We start from the raw sequence: 20,641 nt of genomic DNA, 5'->3' as shown, positions 1-20,641 counted from the left end.
CAACCCTTCCATAGGCAATATTTCATTCAGAGGCCATCTATAAAACGATTTGAAGTGAGCTACAGAGGTTCTGTCTATTTCATCCTGATTTGTAATGACCTCCCCTTCTACCTATAACTTGGCCACAAAATTTTTCCGCATTCTTCCACTTGCTAGATCATGGAAAAATCTAGTGTTTCCATGACCTTCCTTAATCCATTGGTGTTTTGACTTATGTCTCCAACAAATCTCCTCTCTAAGTAAGTCAATCTTCAAATCCTTTTTTAATTGTCTTCTCATCTCCCTATCATGTTCATTCATAATCCTTTGGGCTTTCTTCTCATCCAAATCCTTAATTTGAGATATTAAATTCAATTTCTGTTCCTTAATTCTACCAAAATGGTCCCTAGTAGAAACCCCTACACCAGTTTGCCTTGGTCTATTACTACTTGTGGGCCTTGCTAAACTCAGCTTCCCATTGTGACCAGAAATGTCCAGCACGTGACCACTTAATTTGTCACACCCAGACCCAAATAATGATGGTTCAGTTCCCTCCTTTTCTTGGTTCAGGTTGGTTCAGACCTACCATCTTTCCTTCTTTTGATAACTTTTGAACCAAATAGTTGCCACCTTTGACCACCTGCGATAAGACCTGCTACACACCAACCTGTTGCCTTGTTCACCACTCTTTTGATCTTCCATCTGCATCAAACCTTCCAGCCCCTTCAGTTCCTGTTTACCCTTTTTGGTGAAACTTCCATTCCCATTTGAAATCTCCAATCCCCTTGAGCCATGCAATGCTTCTTCTTCCACCCTTTCATCCTCCTTCCACAAGCCTGCTTCTATGGAGGAAGCCAGCTATGTCGAGTATAAGCAATCCTCCACTCTTAAGTCTATTTTTCTTGGCAGATCTTCTGGCCTTACTCCACTTAATAATATAGCAGCCAAGAGGAGATCCACCAGAAAGAGCACCAGTGAGATGCCCTCCACACAACTGGGCTTGGATTCAGCCTCTTCTTGCCTCCATGGGTGGAAAAGCAAACCCAAAATACGTACAAGCACATCATCTACAACAGAAAACTCTTTAGAGTTGGACAGAGGACACCCTCTGAAAATTGTGAATATTCCAAGATCTGATTGAATGCTGATTGAATGGTAGTTGCAGAAAGGTCTAATCTATCTTCAACCAAATCCAGCAATGTCTTACAGCTATCAAAAGGGGTTACAACAAAAGTACCTATCAATTTCAATCTTCGTATCACCAAGTCTGCAACTCTCCTCCAGTCACTGACTTGGTTTTTAGCTTGGAGCTTACTCTCCCATTCTTCCCTCCTTGAGAAACCAGCCATCTTACAGTGCCCATTAGTCTTCACCATAACAACTATCTCTTGTCCTAGATCTTTAGTTTTACTACTGTTTTCTTCAATCTCTTTCATCTCTATTGGGACCTCTGCTTGTGCATTTGTCAGGCATTGCAAGAACTCAATAAGCATTCCAGTAACTTTCCTCCAACCATGGCCCTGTCTTCCTTCAGGGAAGCAAACAAGCTGCTTCTTACCCTTTATAAAATATTCCAGCAAAACTACATACGATCCTTTAATATTCCTTTTGCATTCTAAGACATACCTCTTTCCTTCTTCAGTGTCCAGTTTTTTTGCTTCCCTTTGAGACTTGCTCCAAGTACAAAGTCCTTGAACCATTTGATCACTCCAACACCTTCCAATATCACAGTAGCCTTCTTAGCTTCCTAATCTTCAAACCCAACATTCTAGATCTCCATTCTTTGAACAAAAACTCTTTTGCTTCCACCTTCAGTGCCCTTCTCCAGCGACCTGCCACCATGAACCTCTCTTCTGCCATATATTAGATTTCTGAACTCTGAACCTCATGGCTTTAGCCTTCCTCAACCATACCAGAACAGCCTTCAACTCTGCTCAAGTGGAATCCCCTACACCGATCAGAATAAAGCATCATAATATTTCCCCAAATGGGCTGAAAGCACTGGTTGTGCTTTTGATTGGTTAAAGGTTAGAGGTTAACCTGAACCAGGATTTTTAATTGGTTTAGTGGTCCACTCACCTGGGTCAACAATGGGCTGAAAGCACTGGTTGTGCCAGCATTTAAATTCCAGAAGTGTTTGGCTAATATATTGTAGGAAATGTCAAAGAACATAGTACAAACTAAGAAGCATGGTTTAAAATGCTGAATATTTCTGTTTCCATGGGTGCTGACATGAAATATTACTGGAATCAACATATTCCCTAGTGAAAACTACTTAAATGGTGGAGTACATGAGATGGTATTATAAAATCACAAGGCGGAAAAAAGGGCAAGGGGCATTTTGTGCCCAAAGTGCAAGGTGATGCTGTGCCTTTATGAAGTAAGGTGCAACATTTTTAAAAATTCAAGGAAGGCAAAAAATGTAAAAAAATAAAAAAAAAATCAAGAAAATATTAAAAACGGTATTAATTAAAAAATGCAAACTTTAATTTTAAGCTAAACATTTTAAAAGAAAACCTGCTCAGTCTATTATATATAAGATCATTCAGTGGCTGCAAGAAATCATGTGGCAGTTGATGCCCAAGGAGTGTAATATGCTGGAAAAATTGGTAATTCAGATTCTTAATATCAACCTATTAGCTGGTAACACTCCTAAGGTTAGCTGCTAACCTCCTGTGGGAACCCAGGTGCCAGTGGGGTGGGGGTGTTATAAGGTACGATCATGGCATAGTTTTCAAAGGCGTGAAGGTGGGGCTAGGTGACAAGGGGCACCTTGTTACCTAGGCGTCGCTTAGGCAATGGATTTTTTAAGTAAAAGTTATAAGTCCTAGGGTAGTTCCTTGGGTTCCATGGCAACTGGCAACCTTATTTCTTTAATAATTATCCATAATTTTCATAAGAAAAATATAAATTTCATGTTAGAATATAGAAAATCAACATATTCATGAGCCCCTAAGTGATTTCTTACTACTTCAATCCCTGTCCTTTTTAGTCCGCTCCTAGCTCTTCTAGTCCCCTCAACTTGAAACTGATCATTTCATCTTACTGGTGCTGTAGATTGGTCTTCTCTGTGTATGACCTAAGGCTCTTTTATCATTTCATAAAGTGTCATTGTATATTTCCACATTCCATTCCAAAATGTTTCCACCATATTTATAATTTTAACAGTATATTCATACAACATTTCTGGCATGTTTCTTATGTTAGGATGACTGACATTTCCATCAACTCTGACATTTTAAACCTTCAATATAAGAGCAATCAGACTAAAATGGGGAAAATTTGGATTTTGATATAAACTAAAGAAACAATGTACATGGATCAGTTTAAATCATTTAGAGAAGTTGAATGAACTCCTTTAATGAAGAATTTTTGCTCTGTTGATGTCTGCAATGGCTGCTTGCAGAATTAGATATAATATGGAAGGGGAAAAAAGAGGGAGATAACATGGGATCACTCAACAGGGGGCCTACAATCACTTTGGGGCGTTGAGGATTACTCACCATTCTTAATAATATAAGCTATGAGAAATTAACTGAACTTTATTCATGTGCCATTTAAAGGAGATATGATGTCTTCTGCTGTGTCCTCTTTGCAGAATATACTTCGCTTCTTATCAAGTGATCTCAGGGAAGGGACATTTCAACATTTAAATTGAATGTCATGGAACCCAGGCTCGAACAATCCAGCTTATGCCATTTGACTTTTCAAGACATAGCTTCAGTTGCTGATTTAACTGTCTAATTCCCTTTAGTCATCAGCACTTGAATAACCTATAGACCAATGTGATCTTCTCACCTCCGGGGGGGGGGGGGCAATATCCCTTGCTATTTGTATTGATGGATCAGCATGGGTATTTATTGGTAACTATAAAGGATAGGACACTACTTACTAGTAAACTGTCACCATTCCTTTTGAGTAAAAAGAATATGGAGATGGGTTTAAGCTCTCCAAGCCATTGTTAGATCCTAACTAGCATCTTCTACGTGCACAGCAACTATTTGCCAGAAAAAAGCACTGACTTGGTCCTTGTCTACTATTTGTCTGGTAATTTACTTGATTTCTCAAAGGCCTTTTCTTTTCCCTCAATCATTGTGTGCTTTTCCAGATATCGTGGTTCTCCATCATCCATCTTATCTTACCACTACATTTTATATTATATTGAAAGAATTTGGTTTTCGGATTAGGTGGATTTTCAGCTAAATGATAAAGATCATCCATTTTTCAATATCTGGATTACTATTCTTTGCCCTTGCATCTCATCCTGCTGTTTTTTGTGGTTGTCACTGATGTCGATATGTCTCCCATTCTGCAGTGGCAGGCAGGATCCAGGCAACACTCAGCCCCTGCAGGGTTTGAACCTGATAAAAGCAACTGGAGTTGGAATTGGTTGGAGAGATGGATGGCAGTCCGACCATGGGAGAACCGATTCCTTGACATTAATGTCCGAGATGGAGTGATCATCCATGAGAATGGATCAGTAGATGGAAAGAATGCCACCAAAACCCAATTTAGATCTGCTGGGAAGAAACTTACCACATCAAGCCTACAATCAAACATTCAGAAAACAGTTACATCGCACTCAGATGGTAGTGGATCTTCAAGCAAGTCTACTAGTCTGCTAGCAACATCCAACATGCTGTCAGTAAAGCCGAAGCCTAAGCCGCCTCAGGAGGAGCCAATTGAAGAAGCCAGTTCACAACCTTCTGGGGTTGGGCCACGGTCATACAGCAATCCTAAGGAAAGGCCCACACAGCAAGATGCTCAGGCCAAGAAGCGTTTGTCCCTGCCATCCAGTGGTAAGTCTTCTATACCTGGATGATCTGTTCTGTGGGTGCCTTGTCCTTTATTCTTCCATGTATAAACAACTTCATTGAAGTTAGACTGCAGTAATAGTGGCCATGGGGAATCTAGCCTTTGGCTTTTCACCTCCAAATTGGTCCTATATGGCTCAACTGGTCTATGTAGAGAACACTGATGTGGACTCCACTGCTGTGGTCCCCACTGTGTTTGTACGGCAGCATAGCATATGTTTTTTGTTAGTTGTGTCAGTGTTAGTTGGTAGTTATTTCAGTTTGTTGTTACAGCTTGCTATTTCAGCTTTTTTATTAGTTTATTTGCCATGTAAGCAATAAGGGCAATTCAGCCCTTTTACAATTAGTCAACATATATAAATATTAAGAGTGGATCGGCAGATCATTATGATTGACCCTCTCTCTCTCTTCTAAAAACCCATTGTGTGCTTCTTCCTTTCTCCCTCTCTTCTTTTCTTCTGAAATCTTTATTTTTGCTTTCGAATTCAAGACTGATTGTAGTCTTGATCGACTACTGTCTAAAAGGTACAGAACGAATTAAAAGTTCTAGAAAATTTCTGATTTCTAATACTGTGATTAGCTGAGTGGTCAACTTGATTGGTATTTTTCTGTCCCCCGATGGAAGAAACCCTTTTTGAGTTCACATTTGTTTGTGAAGCCTTGGTTTGAATTACAACAACCCGCACTCATCTATGCAGATGATTGCAGTTATTTAAATGTTGCAGACTTATGATTAAATCAGAATCATGATTCCCTTTTTTTCTTTTTTATTGTTTGTTTACTTGATTTGGTGGCACCACTAACAGGTCTTGGACCAGAAACAGCCAGACGTCCAAGTAGATCTGCCCTGAGCAGGACACCTGTGTCACAAAATACCATCAAGGAATCAAGGGTTAAGGGAAGGCATAACTCAAGCCCCACAAGTGCTGCTCCGCAGGGAGTTGAATTGCAGATTTGAATACTCACTTCGAAGGTGTTATATTCAAAAAATCAAGGTACCAACAGGAGGATCAACTGTTTTTGTCTTGGTTTGTGTATATATAATGGGGGTTCTTCTAGCTGCGAGGTGCCATAGTGTTTCATTTCTTATACTTGGTGAGGTGATATCACTGTAGCAGCAGTGTTGAGGAGACAGGTTTGTTTTTCATTCAATCCACAATAATATAGGGGGAGTTGGATTCATCTACTGTAATTATTATTTTTAACTGAAAAAGATGTATTGATGTAGCATTTATCTGTTTATTGCCCAGTTTCAGAACCTTTATCATGTATTGATGAGTGTCAGTTAAAAGTGTTGACCTCACATGCCTCATCTAATACCATCCAAACCCTACTTGTCTCAGTAATTTCCGTTGATTTAGGTGTACACTTGCTTCTGCATATATGGACCCTTGATATTCATGTGGATTTGATCTATTGGTTGTTTAAGATTAAGTAGCATTTAAGTTGTTACATTATCAATCAATGGCTGTTGGATTTTCAACCAACTATATATCTTATCACAAGAACGTGAACCTGACCTCCACAGTGTTTAGGGCCATTTACTTGCCACGTGTCATGCCCAGAGGATCAGGATCTACCAGTGAATGCATTTCTCAGAATACTTGCGACTCTCTTTTTGGGGCCCATTCAATGGCGTGTCATGCTACTTTGAGCAAGCGAAACGTGGCAAGTTATCGGTTGATCATCCTAAGGTTTCAAGCGTTCAACCATGTAGGTCAATGCCAAAGGCCCAAAGCACCTGCTTGACAATGAGTTTTTCCCCCTTTGATCATGAATTCATGATATATAAGCTCTGGACTCACTGAGATTCTCTTCTGGACGTACCTTGCATTGGCATGACACCCAGTTGAACCGAGCTTCTGAAAGAATAAACCGTAGCTGCGTGGGTCTTTCGCTGCAAATCCCACAACAAATCCAAGGAGCAAATTTGTATTGTCCACTAGCTAGAAAGCATATTTGTGTATCTACACTACACTAATCAGAGTGTGGACAAAACAAGGGTCATAGTCAGATTCGGCGGAGCATTTCTGAAAATTTATTAACCCAGAAAAGAAGTAAATAAAAGAGGCAGAGCTGATGCTACTGGGCACCTGGCCGGATGCTGGTGGATTGGTGCCTTGGTGGGTGGTGTATCTCACCCACTTTTGCTCAACTCTTATCTGATGGAAGACAAATGGGCTCTCTGTCTGTGTTTGTGAATTTGTGATACACACCAGGCGCTTTGTTAAAGCGTCCCCTAACATTGCTTGTATGTAAAACGACTAGTGATTATTTTTTGTGCTAAAATACGCACAGTGCACTTTGTGGGAAAAGCAGAGAATCCTAGGAGAATAGGCTAGGGATCCTAGTGATATTTTTGCTCTAAAGTGCAGTGAACTTATTCCATTTACTTGAACCCCCCTCTCTCTCTCTCTCTCTGCATACAAACAAAACAAAAGGATAATGTCTCCAACTAACGCCGTGAGTGTCAAGATGAGCTGATAAGTAACAAACATTCCTGTTTAGGGTTAACGGCGTTAGTTGGGGTGTTTGAATGTTTGTTACTTATCAGCTCATCTTGACAATTTGATCCAACTCTCTAGTTGCCGTCACTCACGCCGTCAACACCTCCTCTTGTCGCTTACCAAGTTACCAAGTTACCTCTCCTTTCATTCTCTCTCCTCCTCCATCACTCCGTCCCTTTTTTTAATTCCAAAACAGAGCTACTAAACACCCAACACACCCCACCCTGTTTGCTTTTCTATCACTTCTTCTCAATGCCCCTCCAAATTAATACAACAAAGCAAAAGAAGAAACCCAATTAAATTAAATTGAAAAAAATGGGGAAAGAACAAACAAACAAACAAACCCTTATTCTATTTCCTTGTGCTCTCATCAACCCTAAGGTCTAATCTCTCTCTTTCTCTCCCTATTTTGATATCGGCTATTTATTTTATTTCCTTTTTTTTATGTACATGTCTTATCTTTATTTATTTTTTCATTTCTACAAAAACCCTTGATCTCCCTTGGTTCAGAAACCGAGGAAAATAACAAAAACGAGAAGGGGAAAAAGCAAGCAAACTGCAAACCCCAATCCCTCCATTTCTTTCTAATGTCGTTCTGAGAAACCCTGTAAAAGAGATCCCCATTTGTCTCTGTTCATTCAGTTCCTCTCTCAGATTTCTATCTGACCATGTTTTCATCCCCATTTGTTCTATCATTTGCTCTCTTACTCTCCCTACCTCTGCTGTTCCTTCTCGCCCCTCGAATCCTCCCTCCCCGGCACCTCCCGATCTCTCTCCCTGACGAACTCGACGACCTTGCGCTCTTCCGCCGAGCTTCTCTCGCCGACTCCGCCTCACATTCTTCCTCTTCCTCCGCGTTCACTTTTTCTCATCTGGGCACCACCAATCCTCCGCCCAAGATCGCCTTCTTGTTCCTCACCAACTCCGACCTCTTCTTCGCTCCTCTCTGGGAGAAGTTCTTCAATGGCAACCACAATCTCTTCAACATCTACATCCACGCCGACCCATCTATCAAATTGAATCCTCCCGGCGGAGTTTTCGAAGGCCGATTCATCGCTGGGAAGAAGACCCAGCGCGCCTCCCCCACTCTAATCTCTGCTGCCCGTCGTCTCCTCGCCACCGCTCTGCTCGACGATCCCGCCAATTCCTTCTTCGCTTTGGTGTCTCAGCACTGCATCCCACTTCACTCCTTCCGCTTCGTCTACCACTCCCTCTTTGCTTCCGCTCCCGTCGAGTCATCCTCCGCCGATTCGGACACCTCCTCGACTCGGTACGATCAACCGAGGTATCCAAGCTTCATCGAAATACTATCGAAAGAGCCCGGTCTATGGGAGAGATACACGGCGAGAGGGAGAGACGTGATGATGCCAGAGGTACCCTTTGAGCAATTCCGAGTTGGGTCTCAGTTCTTTGTGCTTACGAGGCGGCACGCCTTGTTGGTGATCAGGGATCGGAAGCTGTGGAGGAAGTTCAGACTTCCGTGTCTGAAGACCGAGTCGTGTTACCCGGAGGAACATTACTTCCCAACTCTGCTTTCAATGGCGGATCCAAAGGGTTGCAGCCACTTCACGCTCACAAGAGTGAACTGGACTGGAAGTACCGGCGGGCACCCACATACGTATCGGCCAGCCGAAATATCGCCTGAGCTAATTTATAAGCTCCGTGTTTCCAATTCGACTTATTCCTATTTGTTTGCTCGGAAGTTCTCGCCGGACTGTCTGAATCCATTGTTGGAAATCGCCGACACCGTCATTTTCCGGGACTAACGCAAGCCCCAGGTAATTAACACATACACACTCACCCTTTTTCTCTATTGTGGCCATTTTTCTTGCTCCATTTTGCTCTTCGACTATCTGGTTGGGTTCATGATGAAACCGATTTGACTCGGAAGCAGGGCGAGTCGGCCCCTGTCATAGGTAACTATAAAAAATGTATTCATTGTTATCGACGATTCGGGTATTTCCGAGTCAATTTGAGTAATCCCCATTTGCTGGCTGTTTCCCTGAAATCCGGATTCGAAACTTTGCTTTGCCTGTCAAAATGGTAAGCCAGATAACGAGTCGGTAAACTCGTTTTGTCGGTGGTCTTAACGATAACGAGTCGGTTGTTCGACTGGAATCGTTCTCAACTGGGCAATGCACTTCTTCCCTTTTGCCTGTTGTGATGTGATCGTAGATTCGTAATCTCATGACGCATAGTCTGAGCATTTGTGCTGCGTACAATCTGAGTAGCGATCTGACTCGTCCGAGTTTGATTTTCTTTTGCAGGTAGAATGAGTGAAGGGAATAAACGTACGGTGGTGGAAGAGGCATGAAAAAAGGTGAAAGGCCCAAGCCCAGAGAAGAGCCCAACTTCAAACTTAAAAAAGAAGCAAAAAAGAGTTGGTCTTTTTGTTTTTGCTTTTTGTTTTTGTGTGATGTTTGTAAATACGAGTAGCGTGGGTCGTCGATGAAGAATCATCGACCGTATATACCTGATGAAAAATGCTAAATCAACGGTGGATGGTGCCCAGAGCGGAAAAGAGAGAAGCACTAAGGAGCCAAGGAGGCCCCACTGCCTTTTCTTCCCTTCTTCCTGCTCTCGTTTGGCTTTAGCTCCCCTCAATTTTCTTTTTTCTTTTTTGTTTTTCTTTTTGTTTCTTATAATGGCGCTATGTAGACATAAAGAAAGGAAAACGTATCATCGCCGATGGGAAAATGAAGGTCTGTTTGGATCTCCGTTTCACATGTCATGAGTCTTGTTTCCCTTAATTCCTGTTTTGACCATGGAATATATAATTAATACGTGCACTGATATCTTTTTTAGGGTTTCTCTGGATCTAATTTGATTCATAGATCTACAATTCCACACTGGTGGTGGTGGGTATAACTGGGCTGGAGGGCTTTCTTTATTTGATGGGCCGGATTGGTAATTATTTTAATGGGTTGATGATGAGAAAGATGATGCAGTCTTCAGTGGTTGGGTCCAAAAGAGCCATGGCTGGACCCCTTATATTAATGGGGTGTTTGGATTGTTTGGTACCTAGCTATTATTGTAGTGTAATCATTTCAATTTTGGTTTTCAATGGCATTTGAACCCACAACCACAATGGCTGGGCCGAGTTTGTTTGTAACCATGATTTGCTCTCCTACACAATTACAAACTTTGCACTTTTTGTCCCACTTGTACTTGCTGCCTTGCTGGCAGTGTAAAATTTGCATCTTAAATACTGATGCAAAATTTGCACCAACTTCCTCCTACCTCGATTCTCTTGTATAAGTGGAAATTGCATTATCTTGCTTCTTAGCGTCCTACCTCATTTCATTCACTTTCATAAAAGGTGGAACTACGCTGTTGTATTTCTTGTTTTTTTTTCTTGGACAAACAAATATGGCAAAGTGAAATCCAAGACAAAAGTAATTTAGAATTTATTCAGCCTATTTGCACTTATACATTTACATTGGTTTTAATGAAATTTGCACTGCAACCAAATGCAACGGTAGGGTTTTAGAATGCCCCCACAATTGGGTATTTTCACAAATTAATTTTTTTTTATTTTAATTAGTATATAAGTACCTTATTAATGCTACTATTAAAGGTATGAATGAGAGTGAAGCTTTTGTTTGACTAAAATACTTTTATTTTTGAATTACTACTTTTCAAATTATTTAATTTCCTCTCATTAAGTTCTGTATTTAAGGTATTAACTCCCATCATCTTTCATTGAATCCTGTTCTTAACTAAAATATCATTTTCAAATTATTTAATTTCCTATCTAATTGTGAGGGCAAAATATGTAATTTGAACCACTTCTCATTAAGTCTTATATGTAAGGTACTAATTCCCATTCTCTCACATTAAATCCTATATTTAAACTAACTTTTCTCATTAATAAGTTTTATCTTTTTTTTTTTTTTTGCTTCAAATAAATTATGTCAATTAGATCTTTTATCCAATACTTTTAGCAATATAAAATTCATGTTTTAAAATCAACTCAAAATGACACCATTTTTTATCATGGTAGTGGGTAAGTAATTCAACCAACCAAGCCAAATGGTGTCATTTTTGAGTTGGTTTTAAACATGGATTTTATGCAATATGACTGTTGCCTACTTTATACAATATAACTTTAGATACTTGGAGTCTTGGACTAAAATAGACTTACTCCACACTAACCCCACGACACCACATACAATAACTTCCCCTAAATGGATTCTAAGGCTTACGTGAGACCCACAACAAACTCAACAACCTACTAGAGGAATTATTCTCTTACCTGGTTGGGGTACTTGTGCCAAATGCATTTTTTCACTTGAAATTAAGTGTTTGAGGTTAGGGCTTAAAGATTTAACGATTTAGGGGTTCAGGGATTAGGTTTTTGGATTTAGGGTTTGGGTTTATAAGTTTAGGGTTTATGTTTAAAATTTAGGATATATGTGCTCGATTTATGACACCTCCATGTCCATGAACTACCCATTGCATGAACAATGCAATGGGCTAATTGGTTTTTTGTGTATTCTATGAATATTATCAAAGAAGCTGCTTTTTAGAAATTTACTTTCTAACATGACATCCTAATGCTCTCTCTCTCTCTCTCTCTCTCTCTCTCTCTCTCTCTCTTACTGTCAAAGTGGTGTTAGTGAAAATCATAAAATTATCAACAAATCGTAAATGATTCACCTTGATTCCTTTCTTCAAAATCGTTATTTCCAGTTCTTTGGATTTAAGAAGAACAAATTATCTTTCTAATAGTGCATGATAAATAGATAAGGGGATAGCGGGTTTTCTTGACAAAGACAGTCTAGATAGCCTTATCTTACATACCTTATTTTCATTAATTAAAAGAGAGAAACCAGTAGTTTCAATGCATTCCAAAATGCTATTGACACACATCAATCCGCTCAGCCCATTTGCAGTCCCTTGCATTTACACTAGTGCAATTAAAATCTACATCACGAGATTTATTAAGTGAAGGCTAAACAATAAAAACACATAAGAGTATATAATTGTTTTATACTTTTATTTTTTAAATAATTAATTCTTATTTATATTTTGGGTTCAACTACGATATATGAAATATATAATATCTGAAATTTTTTTTACCAATCAACTAGTATCATAAATGTGGTAGCCAATTAGGTGTTATTTATCAAAATTCATGGGTGGATTTTGATTGATGAAAACTCTTTAGGTACCATATCTTTCCCACATCATAGATTTTCCCTTATATTTTATATACTATTTTTAATCATTTTTTTACAATACAAAAATAATAATAATTAATTTCATCTAGGGTTGTTCATCAAATTGATGAAATCGACTAACCTGACTAACTTGAACCGAGTTGGTCGGTTTTTTAGTATTTTCAGTCAACTTTGGTTCAATAATTTCCCAACTTGACCAGGTTGGATCAGTTTTGCTTTAGCCATTTGTAAATCGAACAAAATCAAACGACCTAGCCATATATTATATTTTTAATACAAAAGTGAAAAAATTCTCATATTTCTTTGTAAAATATTTTATATCATAAATTTATTTTTTTATTTTGTTTTTTAATAATACTATTATAATTTTTAAAATTAAAATTTAATTTTTAAGTTTAAATCTTTTGAACCAACCAATCAAACCAAAAAAATGACCCAAATTGATATAATCCAAATTGTCTAGTTTTCACTAATGGTTAGTTAGCTTCGGATGACCAACCCCCCAACCTGGCCAGGTTGATTTGGTTGGCCAAACAACCTACAACAACAAAAAAAAAAAAAACACAATCCATTAACACTCTTAATTCCATCTAAATTAATAGTTTAATACATCTCTAATAAATAATAATAGTTTGATCTCCAATAATTATTAAAAATTTATTTTCAAAATACATAATTATTAAAAATATATTGATAATTAAAATACAATAAATGCTAAAAATATATTAAAATAGTCAATAAATAGTATAATATAAAATAATAGTTTAATCTCTAAAAAATATTAATCAATAAATTATAATAAAAATACAATAACTACAATAAATTAAACTTCAAAAGTTAAACAATAGTAGTTTAACCTCAAATAATTATTGAAAAGTTTATGTTAAATAAAAAACAAGAATAGATTTATACATAATAATTGAAAATATATTTATCACAAAATCAATAAATAATTGATTAAAATACAATAAATATTAAATTCAGTATATATTAATATATAATAAATATAGATCATGATTTTAAAATTATTATTAATAAATAATATTTTATTTTGAAAGTTATTTTCTAAAATTGTTAATTAATATAAGTGAAATTAGTTATTTACAATATTATTTAGTTATTTAAATAATTTCATTAATTAAATTTGAAAATATCAATTATTTATTGAATTTAATAATCCATAAAATTATAATTTATACTATTATTACATGATTTTGTTATTAATTTTGTAAAATATTAAATTATTATTAATTTGAATATTATGTTACAATTATTTTTCCAGTTTTAAGAAAATTTTTTAATTTATTACATAAGTTCATTATTTTAACTGTTTAAAATCTAGTTATGTTATATTTTGTTATTTAAAATATTTAGTTATTTGAATATTTAATAACACAAAATATTTAAAATTTTTTGTTATTTGAATTTTATTTCTAATGAAGTTATTGCATAATATTAAATATTTGTTATATGATCATTTAGCTATTTGTAATATTTTGTTATTTAAGATATTTCGTTTTTGAAATATTTAAATAATATTTTATTTTTTACTGTTAAATTTGTATTATTTGAATAACATTTAAATTGAATAATCTGAAAAACCCTAATTTATATTATTGTTAGTATATAATTTCGTGATGTATTTTATAAAAATATAAAATTGTTAATAAAATGAATATTATTAAATCAATTATAATTATTTTTTATATTTTTAATAAATATTTTAAAGTTATTGTATAATTTTTAGGATATTTAAATAATTTTAAAATTTTTTAATTCAAAATTTCTTTAGATAGATATGGATAAAAAGTGAGAAAAAGGATAAATACGAATTAGAGATAATTTAAGAGAAAGTGAAAAATAATGAAGGAGATAGTTTACGAGAAATTTTAGGAGATGATATTATTTAGGTCATTGAAAACGTTCATATGTATGTGGAAAGATAAAGATGTTAGGCAATATTTTATGGGAGGGGCCTATGCTAATCACGGGCAAAAAGCTACAAACAATTTTGTAATAATACAATGAAATAAACATGCAAGTATATATGGATGATAGGTTAGGACATGAGTATTTTGTTTCAACATGATGCAGAAGATCATAGTATAATAGTCATGCGTTAGAATAATTAAAGTGACCCAAAGAAAGAAAAAAAAAAAATAGTACATGGTGCTAGATAACAAAAAATAGGAAGAAAATAATAGTGATTGAGCCATTGCAATATATGCCCGCGATAAACGACTAGCTACTTACAGAAGGAAACTGGAAGATTAGCGTATGGTATACGTGTTTGATAGAAGTCCAGAGTCCGGTCAATAATGAAATCAAGTGGGTCCATATTATCTACCTGGCTCAGAGATGATGGATATTCCAGGTCAAGATAGTTTTCACTTTTTCACCTCAATCCTCTGCATCATATATATAGTAAAAAACCAGACAATTCTCGTTCTATTCATGGATGAGAAAGTGATCGAGATGCAGTAACGTGTCTAGCCACGTTACAGTCACAGAGACAAGCAGCGCCAGTTGTGACAGTGCATGGAGAACCACTTTTGGCTATTAAAGGAAGGACAGAACTGAAGCAGCAGGAGAAGTTCAGTGTAACAACACTCTGTAAAGAAGAATTAAAGAGACAACATTAATAATGACGACTCGACCGAACGTCCCCGGCGAACCAACTCAAACCGGAACGGCCTTGCTGGAGACAGCCACCGGCGCCATCCAATCCTTTGCACCCATCAACAAAATCCACGAACATCAATGCGCGTAAGTCTCACTTCTATCTTCCTGTATTAATTCTTTTCCTTGCTTCCTTCTTTTGGTTCTGATGATTCTAGTGGTTAATTGGCCTGTTTAATTAATTCGCAGGTTTCATTTCTATGCGTACGACATGACTCGTCAGGTGGAATCCCACCACTTCTGTTCTCACCAGAACGAGGAGATGCGGCAGTGCCTCATCTATGACAAGCCCGACGCAGAAGGCCGACTCATCGGCGTCGAATACATGATATCGGAAAACTTGTTCCTGGCGCTGCCGGACGAGGAGAAGCCGCTGTGGCACTCGCATGAGTACGAGGTAAAAAGTGGGGTGCTGTTCTTCCCCGGCGTTCCTGGTCCGGTGCAGAGAAAGGCGCTTGAAACGGTGACCGGCACCTACGGTAAGACCTTCCACTTTTGGCAGGTGGACAAGGGCGACGAGCTTCCTCTGGGTTTGCCCCAGCTGATGATGTCTCTAACCAGAGATGGCCAGCTCTACGATAGCCTTGCCCAAGGTACCTACGTCACCCCATTATTAGTCTATATAGTCTATATAGTCTTGGCCTCAACAATTTGCCCGAATACAACCCGGAAAATTTTTGGATCGGGTCAGGTTGAAATCCGGGCCAGGCTAAAATATGAACATGATCTTATAGTGTTGGGGCCTTTACCAATCATGTTAAAAATATATCTTAATCTTAGACATAAGAACGTTTTAGTAAAATGATTTGAAAAATTGACCCGACCCGATTCCAACCCAGTTAAAAGTCCGATTTGTGTTTTTGATAATGAATCGGCTATGTAACCAACTGAAAAAGTTAGGTTGGTTGGTTAGTTTTAAGAAGGGATTAGGGTTAACCGTTAGTCAGGGTGGAAAAATATGACCCTGACTCCAAGCCTAATCCAACCCTATGTTTAGGGTTAGGATAGGGTTCAATTTGGTTTTGTGGTTGGGTTAGGGCTGATTTCGACCTGATCTGACCAGGCCACTGGTCTGATCTCTTGGTGGAGAGAACTTGGGATTGGGGTGATTAGGCTTAAGAGCTTATAATTGATAAAGTCAAGCCCTACTATCAATAAAAATAATTTTTTTAACATAATTTCCAAAGTTTGTTCCTCTTCTAAACCACATTTGCCTTAACTTGCGAACTTCAATTACCACTATCACCTATTGCCGCCCACCTCCGCCTTGCCCACTAACGCCAACGCTGCCCACCTCCGTCCGCTTCAAACCAAGAAGTTGAAGATTTCTAGATCGACCCAACCTCGCAATCTTCTTCATTATGTAGAGTCTTTTAGAACTATATTTCCTCCAGAACTGATTCTTCACTTTCCAGCCCAGTCCCAGCCCCAGCCCCAGCCCCAAGATTAGTGTAATAGAGTCATACCAACAAATTGGTATTGTCGGAGGTGGGAAGGCGGTGGCGGTTCGTAAATGGTAGTCATTGAGGTTTATGGGGCTATGGCGTATGTGGTTTGGAGGAGGTTTGTGGGGTTATGGCGTATGTGGCGGTTCATAAATGGTAGTCATTGAGGTTTGTGGGGCTACGGCGTATGTGGTTTGGAGGAGGAAGTAAGGTTCAAAGTATTGTTACGTATTGGCCTGTATTAGCCGATATGTTCTTACAATGAATGTATCGAGATCTGACCGGTTCAGGGTATAGAGGAGTCTTAACCGACTTGAACTAGTTTTGAAAAAAAAAAAAAAAAAAAAAAAAAAGGTATTGAAACACTCAATACGTTCCTATCAACTATAGTCCCTTTTTATATAGTCTTGGCTTGCCTCGGACGAACTGGACGGAAGGACCCCAGCGGTGCTTGGCATAATATCAAATATTATACATTATATGTGCAATTTTATGATATTTATATACAATTTTGAAACTTAATATTTAGTATATTTAATATATAAATAATATATTGCAGTATGGGCCTTAAGTTTTTGGGTTTGGGCCGGTTGAAAATGATCACCTTTGCAATTGTGCCAGTTAACTCAATTGGGTTGCATCAGATTGAAAAGTATTAATCTAACTTAACTTTGGATTGGATTAACCCAAAACCAGAAAGCTGGATTGGGTTGCATCAGATTAAACTTTGGATTATGTTAGGATTGAAAAGTATTAATCTAACTTAACTTTGGATTGGGTTAACCCAAAACCAGAAAGCTGAATTGGGTTGCATTATGTTAAGATTGAAAAGTATTAATCTAACTTAACTTTGGATTGGGTTAAAGGTTGAAGTCTGGCCAAATATTATATAAATATATGAATATAATATAAATATATATTAATTTAAGCCCACATGTTAATGCACATGTGAAAGGAAAGATAAAAATCTAAAATTGAATTAGTGTTAGACAATGATGATAGTAAATTTATGATTCAATTTTATGCATTGGATGCGTAAGTGATTGCTTTATATGTGTTGATAACGACCTGAATTTGTGGATCTTTTAAAAACAAATAAAAAAATTTGATAACGACCTGAATTTTTTATATGTGTTGATTTGGGTGGTGTTTTGTATGGTTTTCGTTTATTTGATAATGGTTATCTTATTGTTAAATCGGTATTTATATCATCTTGTCTATATGTATCTATAGATATTTATAAAAGTTGGTCTTGATTTAGGTGTACATCAATCGTCTCAACCATGGTTTTTAAAACTGATTCAGAGACTAAACTGGTCAGGGGTTCAGTTACTGGGTCGAAAGGTCTGACCATTTGAACTGAATGGTCAGTCCATTCAAATAAAAAATAAAAGTAAAAAATAAAAAAATGGTTAAAATCGTTTGAGCAGTTCGAATGGTTAACTGCCCAGGTCAGTGGCTTGCTGAACAAAATAAACGATTTTTGAAGAAAATCTGGTTTGGGGGAAAATTGAAACCGATCACTTGACTGGTTCCTGGTTTTTCTGATCTGAATGGTTGAGCCTTTATTTACTATTTTGAAAACTATGGTCTGGTTTTGAAAACTATGGTCTCAATGGTTGAGCCTTTATTTACTATTTTGTTGATGTAGCGTCTAATGACATTTAATGGTACTTAGTTATTAATAAATGGTTTATCAAGTATTTTTCTCGAATTTAAGAACAAATTAAATATAAACATTTTTCTAATAAACAGAAGCTATATCACACATACTTGGTATATGGTGCAGACATAGAGAAGCGTTTCGGGATATGTTTCAAAACAGAGAGCGAGAACAGAGCTTACATGGCAGGACCTAAGCAAGGGATTCATCCATTGGCCAATGGTGCAGGCAAAGGGCTAATGACAAAGCTGAGGGAGACGGATTGCAAGCCAGTGGATACTGCTGCTGCTTCTGGGGTTGTTTGAGGAAACCTAAGCACCCATTCCTAATTAGGCTTGACTGGACAATAAATGGAATAAAGTCATAGTTTTTTAACTTTTTTTTTTCCACGTATAAATATATAAATATCATGTAGCTCATGGATAGGATATTGCTTTAATTTCTTAGTTTTTTTTTTATATTATTATTATGAAGCGCTATATCTTGGTTCTTAGCTTAATTGAATATTGATTTTAGGTAGAGGTGTCAATTGGGCCGGATTTTGTCTAATCTGATTTGGTTTAATATGAATTCATTACAATGGATCAGGTCTAATTCAATCGGATGAAAACTTTATACTATTTGGACCAGTTTAATTTAATTTTTGGACCATTTAATCTGTTATAATTGGTTTGGTTTCAATCGAAATCTTGTTCATTGATAGTTGTGCTCTTATATATCTTCCATGGATATTAGTTATTTTGGACCATTAAGGCTGTATTTGGAATTTATGTTAAAATGCATTTATGAACATTGAGTTTTTATCTAAAAAAAGGAGACAAGTCTTTAGAATAACAAATGCTAAGTGCTCCAATCCAAAACCGGTCCATTGGCATTTCTAATTTTAGGCACCCCTAATTTTAAGCACTACACAAGTCTCGTTGAGAAAAATTTTATTTAACAAAATTTAATAAAAGATGTTTAATAAATCATCATTAAAATATAGAATTTAAGAAAACTTAGGGCCTGTTTGGTAATGTGTTTTAAGTATAAAAAATGCCACATAAAAGCTATCTTTCATATCATGGTTTTTCAAAACCGATTGGACCGGATGGTTAGACCAAAAAACTTGGGAACTGTTTAGGCAACTGGATTCGTTTCACCTTAAAATTGTTTTTGACCAAAAACCATTGATTTAGTCGGCGGCTTGTTGACCTAGGCAATCGAACCATTGAATTCTTTATTCAGACAATGGTTTTTGGCTGTTTTTTTTTTTTGTCAGCCATCCATTCAAATTAGACTTGGAAACTGGTCTTCAGAATGGTTCTCTGTCCTTCTTATTTCATGTGAAAATCCATGCTCGGGTTTTAGAATCCTTGTTTCATATGAAAATCCATGCTGCAGGGGAGATGTGTTATAATGGGAGAAAGGAAATCAGGGCATATGGCTATTCTGCTTATAATAGAAAATGAGACAAAATGAAGGCCTAAGAGAACAATTCAAAATGACAAACCACGGTGGATCAAACCAAGAAATAATAGAAGAACCGATTTGTATATTTGTCAATATTAATAAGTGCACACATGCTTTGTACGTGGTAATTCTAGATGATGAAAATGATAGTAATAATGTATTTAAATTTTCTTATAAGCTTTATGTATTTTTTATTTTTATTTTTATTTTTATTATTAATCGGATGTATATTGAAAATACAAATTCAATTACATAAACACCTCATCCAAATGTGATAATCAAATCGAGTTGTAAATAATTCATTGATAGGTTTACTTATTTGGTTAGATTCTTTTTTTTTTATATAATATTTAATCTTTTTGGTATAATTTTTTTGTTTACTTATAAAAAAAATATAAAAATTAAATAGAGGGAATTGAATGGGGTGAAAAGTTGTAGTTTAATTTATAATTTAAACTTTATAATTAAATATGAACAAAATTCAAAAATAAGTATTTTAGTCAAAATAAAGTTCCACAATCATATTCATATTTTTAATAGTAGTGTAAATATAAAATTATAAATATGTTCAAAATTTTCTATAACTTTTTTATATTTAAATTTATAAAAATAAATATAATATATCATACTTACTTGTTAATATGATAAATATATGATATTATATATATATTTAAATATATATTTTTTACAATATATATATATATATATATATATTTTTTTTTTTTGTAAATGGATTGACGGATGTGTTTTAAGTAGTATTTCATATATATATAATACAATTAACTGAAATTAATTTGGGTGAGGGGGATAATGGGGAGAGTTGAAAAGAAATTAGATAGGCAACTGGATCATTAAAAGCCCTGGGCCTGATACCATTCCTACTTTAGTCTATCGAAAATTTTGTAAAATAATGGGGGTG

The 20,641-nt window shown here is 36.3% G+C and overlaps 3 protein-coding genes across 6 annotated transcripts in view; all 3 read left to right on the top strand.

Moving 5' to 3' along the window:
• LOC148847652 (protein IQ-DOMAIN 5-like) overlaps positions 1-6,139 on the top strand; it is a 31,587-nt gene extending 25,448 nt beyond the window's left edge. For all 4 annotated transcript variants that reach the window (XM_088951977.1, XM_088951978.1, XM_088951979.1 and 1 more), the window contains exons 6-7: positions 4,295-4,778; positions 5,600-6,139. In XM_088951977.1, the coding sequence (XP_088808103.1) occupies positions 4,295-4,778; positions 5,600-5,751 (636 nt within the window). In that variant the 3' untranslated portion in view covers positions 5,752-6,139. The remainder of the gene's footprint in view (positions 1-4,294; positions 4,779-5,599) is intronic.
• A 1,567-nt stretch (positions 6,140-7,706) lies between these two features.
• On the top strand, positions 7,707-9,997 carry LOC148847651 (glycosyltransferase BC10-like). Its single transcript, XM_088952106.1, has 2 exons — positions 7,707-9,078; positions 9,568-9,997. Exon 1 carries the CDS (start codon positions 7,969-7,971, stop codon positions 9,064-9,066), a length of 1,098 nt encoding a protein of 365 aa, XP_088808232.1. The 5' UTR covers positions 7,707-7,968; the 3' UTR covers positions 9,067-9,078; positions 9,568-9,997.
• Positions 9,998-14,672: 4,675 nt separating this feature from the next.
• Positions 14,673-18,869, top strand: LOC148847650 (oil body-associated protein 1B-like). The gene is made up of 3 exons (XM_088949753.1): positions 14,673-15,249; positions 15,352-15,755; positions 18,397-18,869. Exons 1-3 carry the CDS (start codon positions 15,128-15,130, stop codon positions 18,573-18,575), a joined length of 705 nt encoding a protein of 234 aa, XP_088805879.1. The 5' UTR covers positions 14,673-15,127; the 3' UTR covers positions 18,576-18,869.
• Positions 18,870-20,641: the final 1,772 nt, after the last annotated feature.

This window comes from Nelumbo lutea, chromosome 6, assembly GCF_056320005.1.
Source record: "Nelumbo lutea isolate HS-2025 chromosome 6, American lotus-T2T, whole genome shotgun sequence".
Taxonomy (NCBI): Eukaryota; Viridiplantae; Streptophyta; class Magnoliopsida; order Proteales; family Nelumbonaceae; genus Nelumbo; species Nelumbo lutea.
The sequence above is the reverse complement of the archived record's forward strand: the minus strand, read 5'-3'. Positions and strand labels throughout refer to the sequence as shown.